The following is a 9,277-nucleotide window of genomic DNA, read 5'->3' on the forward strand; positions in this document are numbered from 1 at the left end:
TCGGCGAATTAAGATCGGAATCGGAATTGACGAGAACGGCAACTAGATACGTATTCAATGCGTCTCCAAGGCACAAGGTCTCCGTCTCAGGAGAGGATTAGGATTCGATATCGATGGGGGAAGGCCAATGGCACCGGGGTTCATGTGCAGTGATGGCTGGGGTGTGCCCGTGCGGGGTAACTGGAATGTCCGGGGAGGACAATTCGAGGAGGAGGACATTTTCACGAAGGGCCGAAAAGCGCCATAATCGCTAGGTAGATAGCTCATAAGACACAAGAGAATCAGGGTGAGATAGACCAATTTATTTTCCGAAATCGGATGCTCAAGTCACCGAGTGTAACCGCCAGAGCAACAGTTGGGGACCCCGGCTAAAAGTGGCCGGTCCAAAGGCGTCACAAAAACAAGCGGCCTCGGTCCAGTCGGCGGGAGGAGCAGCTTGACCGATCGTCTCTCCTCCTCCTTTCACTCCTGCCTTCGACCGAACTCCCTCTTTTCTTCTCATCTTTCCCTTCCGACCAGGCGATCTCTCCTCTCTCTCAATTCTAATTGAGTATTGCAACCTTTTCTCCATCTCTGCCTCTCCTTTTCTTCATCATGTCTGCCTCTTCATCGCTGAGACGGCTGACCCACAGGGCTCCCCGCAATCTCCAGTCCCGCATCGCTTCGCTCTCCCGGGCCTCTTCTTCCCCGTCTCCCATCGCTCTGAACAGCGCCAGACTTTCCTCCTCACCAGCTCTGCCTCGCGTTTCTCGATTTTCAACCATGGCATCCTTGCAATCCGCCGCTCCGATCCCGGCTGCCGCCCAGAAGGGCTACGATCCTGAGATCAAGGACATGGCCGACTACATCCACAACTACAACGTGGACTCTGACCTCGCGGTATGGGGCTCTGCCTGTAGTTATGAACGCACGGGATAGTATACTAATTCCAATCGCAGTTCGACACTGCCCGATTGGTTCTTCTCGATACCCTCGGCTGTGGTTTGGAAGCTCTGAAGTTCAAGGAGTGCACCAAGCTCCTCGGCCCTGTCGTCGAGGGCACGGTTGTCCCCAACGGTACTCGCGTGCCCGGTACACCTTACCAGCTTGACCCCGTGAACGGTGCCTTCAACATTGGTGCTATGATCCGTTGGCTCGACTACAACGACTGCTGGCTTGCCGCTGAGTGGGGTCACCCCTCGGACAACCTGGGTGGTATTCTTGCTGTCGCCGACTGGATCTCTCGCACCAACCGCGCTGGTGGAAACATTGCTGGTGGCAAGATCCTGACAATCAAGGATGTTTTGGAGGCTATGATCAAGGCCCACGAAATCCAGGGTGTTCTGGCTTTGGAGAACTCGTTCAACAAGGTCGGTCTGGACCACGTTGTCCTGGTCAAGGTTGCTACCACTGCTGTTGTTTCGAAGCTTCTCGGCCTCAACGAGAAGCAGACCGCCGATGCCATCACGCAGGCGTGGGTTGACGGCCAGAGTCTCCGTACCTACAGACACTCCCCCAACACCATGTCCAGGAAGTCATGGGCTGCTGGTGACGCTTGCCAGCGTGCTGTCAACCTGGTTCTGAAGGTCCAGAAGGGTGAGGGTGGTCTTCACACTGTTCTCTCCGCCCCTGTCTGGGGTTTCTACGATGTCCTGTTCAAGGGCAACAAGTTCAAGTTCCAGCGCCCGTACGGCAGCTACGTCATGGAGAACGTCCTCTTCAAGGTCTCCTACCCCGGTAAGCTTAATCTTTGAAGAATCACATGAATAAAGCTAACAGTTGAACAGCCGAATTCCATTCTCAGACCGCCATCGAGGCCGCCGAAATCATCAACGAGAAGCTCAAGGCTCTCGGAAAGACCGCCGCGGACATCAAGGAGGTCACCAACCGCACTCACGAAGCTTGCATTCGAATCATCGACAAGCAGTTCAAGGCCATGGACAACTTTGCAGACCGTGACCATTGCGTTCAGGTACGGTAACGCCGGAGCATTTTGGCGGTGATAGACACTAACTAATTGTTCTAGTACATGGTGGCTACTATGCTCTCCTTCAACCGCCTGACCGCCGAAGACTACGCCGATGGCTCAGAGGCCGCAACCTCCCCTCTTGTTGAGGACCTCCGCAAGCGTATCCGCTGTGTCGAGGACCCCAAGTTCACCCTGGACTACCACGACCCCAGCAAGCGCACCATCCCCAACGCCCTCACCGTCACCCTCAACGACGGGACCGTTCTCGACGAAGTCGTCGTCGAGGCACCCCTCGGCCACCGTCTGCGCCGCAGCGAGGCGAAGCCCGAGATCCTCGACAAGTACCAGCGCCACCTGAAGGCTCACTTCGACCAGGCCCGTCTCAAGGAACTCGTCGATCTCGGTAACGACAAGGCCGCTCTTGAGGCCTACGAGGTTGACAAGTACGTTGACCTCTACGTCAAGGACTCGATTATCGCTCCTACCGCTTAGAGGCTTGAAGTCCGCCAAAACTAGATTTCTTAACTTTATTCGTGTTTCTTTGTTTAGGTCGTCACTGGCCGTGTCATTTGCTGTTCTATAAGATATCAGTATAGCGTGTATCATGGGTGAGAATATAAGATGACTCTTCTAGACTTTACTCCGGATGTGCTAAACCGGCCATGCATTCTTGATATTCCCTCGCATCTGCAAGTTCAACAACTCTTTTAGATCTGCTTAAGTTTAATGGTGATGGTAGAAAATATTGATGGGGGCGTTTGGCTTGGTATAGGGTTGCTCCTAGGGTTGGCCGCATCGCTTTCGTTATGTTCAATCCCATTCGTGATATCGAGCTTCGAAGTTAGCTAGAGTGATAAAGGTGGTTAGCGGTGACCTATAGTGGCGGAGACTGTTCCTTTGGATATGGACGGACAGTATTGGCTATTTTAAGTTTATTGGTTCACCGCTACTTAGTAAATTCAACCGTTTATAGAACCTTCTCGCTATCGACCTTACCCCGAGGTAGGGCACCCGTTCAAACGGGAGGGGCAGCTACCTCCAGATCCCTACGGGAGCCGACAGACAGGACTGCTGAGAATGTTCCTGGAGGTTCAGAGGTGCTCTATCCAAATATATCGGGGCTGCTACTAGGAAGGATGGGAATGTGGCCAATGTCATGATTATGACACTATACTAGAACTTGCCTATAACAGAAATATATATGCTTCAAGTATGCACTGTACTTAACAGCCCAAGTTTCCACATTCTCCTTCGCTACAAAACAAGGCGCTGCGAAATGCCCCCCGCAGCACGAGGTACCTAACAACTACCACCTATCGTCAGAGCCTCAGCCCTCAAAAAATCATCCTTAACCTGCGTCGCAAACCCATCATTCTCCAGGAAATGACATGCGACGACAGCCATACCAGCCGCGCAATCAATGCCTCGTCTATACGCCTCAAGCGTTCTAGCTCCCTCTGCAAACTCCGGTGTATGGTTTCCGCCTTTCGCGGGAATGGTAAAAATTCCGTGGAATCCGGGGAGGGCATATGATACGTTTCCTGGGTGGTAACTATTAGATGAATGATCCTAGTAGGTAGTTGGCTAAACCGTTTGAGAGGGGTAACTCCGCAACGTACCCATATCTGTCGAGGCTCCGCCGGTTTGGCCGGGCGGGGCGGTGAAGAGGACGTGGTGGTCCATTGCACGCATTACGGAGACGTAGCTCTCACATATGGGGGTGTTGGATTTGAGGTCTGAGTATGAAAGGCCCCTGGATGTTCAGGATGTTAGATGGACTAGTAGATGGAGGGGTCACCCTGAATCGCTTGTAGCGAGACTAACCATTCGAAACCCACCTCGCATCCCGTCGCAACCGCCGCGGCCTCAAAGCATTTCACGACTTTCTCGGTTAGTGGCTTCAGTGACGCCAGTGTTGGTGACCGGATGTAATAGTCCACGCTCGCTGACCAGGGGATAATGTTCGGGCGGTCGCCGCCGTTGACAATGATCCCATGGACTCGCTGCGTAGGCTGCATCTGCTGTCTGAGGAGGGAGATATTTACGTATGCGGCGACAACGGCATCAAGGGCGTTGACTCCCTCCCATGGTGCAGCGGCAGCGTGAGCAGGCTTTCCAGTATATGTTACCCTGACTTTATCATTCGCGAGGAACCCGCCTGCAGGTGCAGTTGCAAGACTAAGGAGGTCTGGTCTGTCGGGCGCCATAGGCGCAGGATGGAGCATTAGACAGGCGTCGACATCCTTGTATGCTCCATTATCTAGCAGCCGGATCTTCCCACCCCCTGACTCCTCTGCTGGCGTGCCGAGGAGACGGATGGTGTAGTTTAGGTCTGCGGAAGCCAGTGACTTCATCGCCTCGCAGGTTGCGATAAAAGCGGCGATTGAACTCGTTGCGATGAGGTTGTGCCCGCAGGCGTGGCCGATACCTGGGAGCGCATCTATTTCTGCGTTGAAGACTAGGACGCGGCCATTGGCTGCGTCACCATGCGTGTACTCAATCTCAAAAGCTGTCTCTAAGCCGTATGCGTGTCGCTTGACAGTATAACCGTTCGATTTTAGCCCATCGAAGAGACTGCAGATGTTGTCATGAGCTTTATGTTCCTTGTAGCCGACCTCCGGGTTGGACCATATCTTTGGGTGTCAGTTTCGTCGTGTACTAGATTCGGATAGCTCGACTTACCTTGTAGTTTATGGCTTGCAACTCATCGTCATACTGTCGGAGAGTGGTCTGCACCTTCTTGATAAAGCGGAGTTGCGATGCTGGGAGGTGCATTATTGTGCTGTTGTTCGTGGTTGGTGACAACACCGAATCTCCGAGGTTGTACGACTTGGAGACGAGCTGCCTACTTGGGTATTTCCAAAACGCTTCTGGTCTTTCATGACTCCGCAATGAGTAGTATTACGACAAATAATAGCAATACGTGACCAGTTTGTTCGATCCACATTTTCGCAGCCTCCAGAAGAAATCCCAGCCTTCTCCCAGTCGATGCCAGGGACTCCAAGGTACCTAAACGGGCAATGGCAGGTCCCGTGACTTGTCCTCTGCGCCAGCCAATCACAAAGATTATGCTTATCTAATCTGACTGCCCAATCAAAAGAACACCGGCCACCCGCCACCCCTCCTTCCAAGGTTCGTTCGGCATTTCGCGGGGGGACCTGCAGACGCATCGTGATGGGAGGATCCTAGATCAACCTTCGAATGGTTCAACCGCTTATCAACATTGCGTGCAGCGTGCAGCTGATCTAGCGGTCCTTCAGCCTAAGAAGATGACCAGGCAGCCACCGCCCAGCACACACTCTAAAACGGGCAATACGAAGAGACGGCCCAGACCAAGGCCAGCCTACGCCAAGAAGCTGAGCGTATCACTATCTTGAGCGGAAAAAAAGAAACGTTGCACTTGTTCATCCCCGCAGCCGCTCGCAATATACCACACGTGTTTCAATTGAGCAATGCGATTCGACGACAGGGAAAAGTGGTTGAGAACCAGGCGGAGGCGTTGCGAGGGGCGAGGTGGGCCCATCGTCCGGGAGTCAGAAAAGAACATTTTTATTGATTCCGGTGTTTCGAGGGCGAATCTCAGCTGTCCTCTCCGTCCTCCAAGACGCCCAGCTGGAACTATTTTGGTACGTTCCTCCATCTCGTTCCCAAGAACGCTTTGAGCCGGGTTATTCGCTATCGCCTTCGGGCTGTTATCACGAAAGTCTCCGAGATTCCGCCCTTGGAAAGTCTTGGCACTTTTTCGCCATCGCTTGGGTTTTCTGGAATATTCCATCAACGAGCCCATGTGATACGCGCGGTTCTCGCGGTATTGCGTGTCGATGTTATGTCTGACTGTATCCGCGTGCGTCTCCTAAGCACCCTGTTTCGTCAGCTCTATTCATAATAGCGGGGTGTCTGACAGCTAGCCTTCCCAGACCACCACGAAGCCGGAAATAATGTGGTATCGCGGGGCAAAGTTAACACTAACCTCACTAAGAGTCTTGGACAATCGCTTTGAGTATCAGTCTCAAGCGGCCCCACTGCCATGACTCTCCATGTTCATGGCATTTTACTTTCGCCTCCAACTCACAACTTACCGGAGTACCAAGAGTCGTCGCCTGGGCAATTGACACTCAGCGGAGAGTCCCCAATTGCGCCATCACGCAATTCTCCCCAACGCGGGACGTAGAGATGAGAACGATGTGGTATTCGGGGCGACCCAATTGACGCTATGTATAGCGGAGCATCGCTAACGAGCGCTTATCTGTCCTTTCTTGAACAGAACCCCCTCATAGGTCGGGCCGCCGGATGTTCTTATCTCGCTTGTGTCGTACGATGGGATTCGATCTCGGTCTATTGAACTCCAGAAGGTAAACAGTTCGGCTGAACAGATACAGGAGTGGATAGACAGCAACGAGAAAGAGGAATTGGCCGCGGCTCGATTGATGGAACATGCCCTCTGGGAGTAGACCTGGGCTATGACCGAGCTCAAATTCAATGAGGTGATTGAAAGATGGCACACGCCTCGACCTTCCTCCCACCGGTCCTTCATCCAGCTATAGAACACCTCACATTCACCTGCACCTTCGGCTGCAATGGGAAGCCCGTGCTGAAGAATACAGAATGTGAATATCGGGCCAGACTTCCACTCTTCTGAGTTGGAGTGAGTGGTATTGCGGACGTTCAACGCCTCGTGATTGAGACTCATCATCGGGCATCAACTACCCAGCACAGAGAGCCTCTTCCAGGATTTCTACCCCTGCTTTCGAAATAATCTGCAGCCGTGCTGGTCGATGAAGAAATTTCAATCACGACTGCTTCCATCTCGCACAGTCGCTATCGCTTGACGCGGCTGTTTCTCTGCTTCATAAATCTAGAACTCGCCTTGAAACCCTATCCAAGGACAGCACTGCACCTGATCCTCCGCATATCTTGGCGTCTCTTGTCGCGGGAAATGCAAGCTCGGACGGCACAGCGACATTTCTAGGGCTCGGATTGGGTGTCAATACGCGGGCGGCTGCAGGAGCTCGGACGCAATCACATATACCTCCGCAATTGATCGGTTCATTGGGGCAAATTCAAACCAAAATCTGACCTGGCCTTGGTTCTTGGTGACACCTGTTTGCATCTGACCTGAGGCGTCTGTGCACAATGCATTGACAATGCATAACTTCAACTGCAGCTCGTAGGCCCAAGCATAGGGATCTGGAAGAGGCAGAAAAAAGCAAAATATTGAAGAAAACCCCTCATGCATGATCTGCAGTCTGATGGAATAATGTATCGCGATTGGTACGCCCGTTGAAAATGCGGTCAGGGACTGAACGTGGGATGCCGGTATTGGAATGGATATCGGGGAGCCTTACTCCAGGTTTGCTGTCTCGACTGCCAGTAGTGGACCCGATCCAACTGAACCTGCAGCAGTCGCCCGGCTACGCTTCACCTTCCATCTACGCAGACCCCGACGGGCCACCAATATGCAAGCTCCACCGGCAAAACCAACCTATTAAGCAATTTGAAGCAACAGGAAGCAACAGTCAGAAAAAGCAACTCCAGCATCAATTCGTTTACCGCTAATCAGTCTCGGGAAAGTCATCACCCGACTGACTGAGCAGGAATACTTTTCCTGCATATCCACCACTTTACCTAACCTGGTCTCTCCGCAAACAAGCAAATATAACTCAACCCCATATGAATTCAGTCGGAATTGAAATAAGGATTCTTATCCCTTTACCCTGCATACAACTTTCTCAATCTTCATTCTACCTCATCGAATCAAAAGATCTCCGATTTTCAAGGAAAGCATCCCCGATCGCGTTCTCCCCCACGCCCAACGGGTTCCAGACTCCAGACTTTGGCACCAGATCCCCAGCCAGCCCATTCGGTTCATTCTTTATTCTCCAAACACAAGGCTTGCGAAGCTAGGCTAGGTAGGCAAACGGGAGAACCAGGGGATAAGCATATAGAGTGTAGGCCTCATACTACTACGAAATATCTTCACACAGCGTAAGCACAGGCATCCTTCCAGCCAGTCTACGCCTACGCCCAACCACAGTCAATTGTAAACGGTTGACCGGCCCGGGGTCAGGGCATCTAAGAATAGCCCATACGTACTCCGAAGCAATAATCCTGCTCTCTCCTCGGGGCGCAAACACGGACACTCGGGAAGGCAAAAATCAAAAATCAAACGAAAATAGAAATATAGAACGAAAAAATCGGGCAAGAAAATCAAATTCCCAGAAAAATAATAGCCGATGATCTGGTAGGTCAATCCGTAACACTCCTGCCAACCAACCAAAATAACTAACACAGCCTAATGTAACCCGTGACTGTGGGGTGAGACTAGCTAAGACACTCCATAAGGCGCAATGATGTCGTTGTATCCATGGATTGCCGGGCTGTCTTGGCTGACAGAACTGGAGCAAAAACCGGACGAGGAAAGTTGGAACCTGGGCCTGAACCGGATTGATAGTGATCTGCTCTGCCTCATACGTAAGTTTGTACCTTTTCGTCGAGACCACAACAGCGTCTTGAATATAACATCTGTTTCTCAACAAGATATTGAGAAAAAAAAAAGAAGTCGTTGCCTTAACACCCCAACACCCCGGCCAGCCCCCTCAGATGCCCCCCTTAGACAAGCCCTGAAACGAAAACGTAATGGCGACGGAATGCCAAGGCCGGGACCAGCCCAGGCCGGGACAGGGCCCATTCTCATATTTGGAACTAGATAAGAAATAGCTAGTTTACATACGGAGGAATTAATGATCAGAACTCCGACTCCGACGCCGACTGCGATGTTATGCGAGCCCGTAGACAGCTCGTACATACGTACTCCGTATGTACGTTATGTGGGGGGCTAAGAAGAGGAGGAAGGGGAAATTCAGTGATCGGTGATCATTATTCGGGAGTGATGAGGACGTCCGCGCAGATTGGGCATCTGTACTGGCCATACTCGAACCATGATGCAAGGCAGCGGGCGTGGAAGGCGTGGGTGCATCGGTTGAGGATCAGCACACCACTTGAGCTCAGGTTGGTGCGCTCTTCTTCGTCCTCTTCATCTGCAGGTCTTCTTCGACCTGAAAGACGTGGAGGCCGGGTGCGGTCGTCGTCTGTTCTCGCCCTCGTTGTTGCTGCTGTTGTCGTGCATTGATCGGGATGTGAAACGTGGGCTGCTTCCGGGGGTGAGGGGAGAGGCAGGGTATGATTGCTGCGATCTTGCGGGTTGTGTATGGTGGAGCCGGAGAGCGATAACGCGGACGGCGCAAAGAGGGACATGAGACAGATGGGGCTGGATGTCGGACCAAAATTCGTTAACTCAATATTCTCATCCCTCCAATTTTTTTTTTTTTT

General features: G+C 52.2%; 3 protein-coding genes across 3 annotated transcripts; 1 reads left to right on the forward strand and 2 right to left on the reverse strand.

Moving 5' to 3' along the window:
• The first annotated feature begins 326 nt into the window (after positions 1 to 326).
• BJX68DRAFT_242929 (putative 2-methylcitrate dehydratase) lies at positions 327 to 3,066 on the forward strand. The gene is made up of 4 exons (XM_071041072.1): positions 327 to 879; positions 939 to 1,716; positions 1,767 to 1,951; positions 2,006 to 3,066. Exons 1-4 carry the CDS (start codon positions 595 to 597, stop codon positions 2,438 to 2,440), a joined length of 1,683 nt encoding a protein of 560 aa, XP_070896303.1. The 5' UTR covers positions 327 to 594; the 3' UTR covers positions 2,441 to 3,066.
• Positions 3,067 to 3,096: 30 nt separating this feature from the next.
• BJX68DRAFT_242933 (M20 family metallopeptidase) lies at positions 3,097 to 5,101 on the reverse strand. The gene is made up of 4 exons (XM_071041073.1): positions 4,631 to 5,101; positions 3,773 to 4,581; positions 3,568 to 3,701; positions 3,097 to 3,489 (listed from the first exon to the last, which is right to left on the reverse strand). The coding sequence occupies exons 1-4, from the start codon at positions 4,721 to 4,723 to the stop codon at positions 3,248 to 3,250; spliced, it is 1,278 nt and encodes a 425-aa protein (XP_070896304.1). The 5' UTR covers positions 4,724 to 5,101; the 3' UTR covers positions 3,097 to 3,247.
• A 3,497-nt stretch (positions 5,102 to 8,598) lies between these two features.
• Positions 8,599 to 9,277, reverse strand: BJX68DRAFT_242936 (RING finger protein). The gene has a single exon (XM_071041074.1). The coding sequence runs from the start codon at positions 9,200 to 9,202 to the stop codon at positions 8,825 to 8,827; it is 378 nt and encodes a 125-aa protein (XP_070896305.1). The 5' UTR covers positions 9,203 to 9,277; the 3' UTR covers positions 8,599 to 8,824.

This window comes from Aspergillus pseudodeflectus (genome assembly GCF_044049435.1).
Source record: "Aspergillus pseudodeflectus strain CBS 756.74 chromosome Unknown BJX68scaffold_40, whole genome shotgun sequence".
NCBI lineage: Eukaryota > Fungi > Ascomycota > Eurotiomycetes > Eurotiales > Aspergillaceae > Aspergillus > Aspergillus pseudodeflectus.

Excerpts from the sequence above, each read along its gene's own strand:
- BJX68DRAFT_242929 (XM_071041072.1), top strand. The coding sequence starts at position 595 with ATGTCTGCCTCTTCATCGCTGAGACGGCTGACCCACAGGGCTCCCCGC. Across the intron at positions 880-938 it reads ACGTGGACTCTGACCTCGCG|TTCGACACTGCCCGATTGGT; the intron begins GTATGGGGCTCT and ends TTCCAATCGCAG. Across the intron at positions 1,717-1,766 it reads CTTCAAGGTCTCCTACCCCG|CCGAATTCCATTCTCAGACC; the intron begins GTAAGCTTAATC and ends ACAGTTGAACAG.
- BJX68DRAFT_242933 (XM_071041073.1), bottom strand. The coding sequence starts at position 4,723 with ATGCACCTCCCAGCATCGCAACTCCGCTTTATCAAGAAGGTGCAGACC. Across the intron at positions 4,582-4,630 it reads TGCAAGCCATAAACTACAAG|ATATGGTCCAACCCGGAGGT; the intron begins GTAAGTCGAGCT and ends TGACACCCAAAG. Across the intron at positions 3,702-3,772 it reads TGCGAGGTGGGTTTCGAATG|GGGCCTTTCATACTCAGACC; the intron begins GTTAGTCTCGCT and ends CTGAACATCCAG.
- BJX68DRAFT_242936 (XM_071041074.1), bottom strand. The coding sequence starts at position 9,202 with ATGTCCCTCTTTGCGCCGTCCGCGTTATCGCTCTCCGGCTCCACCATA.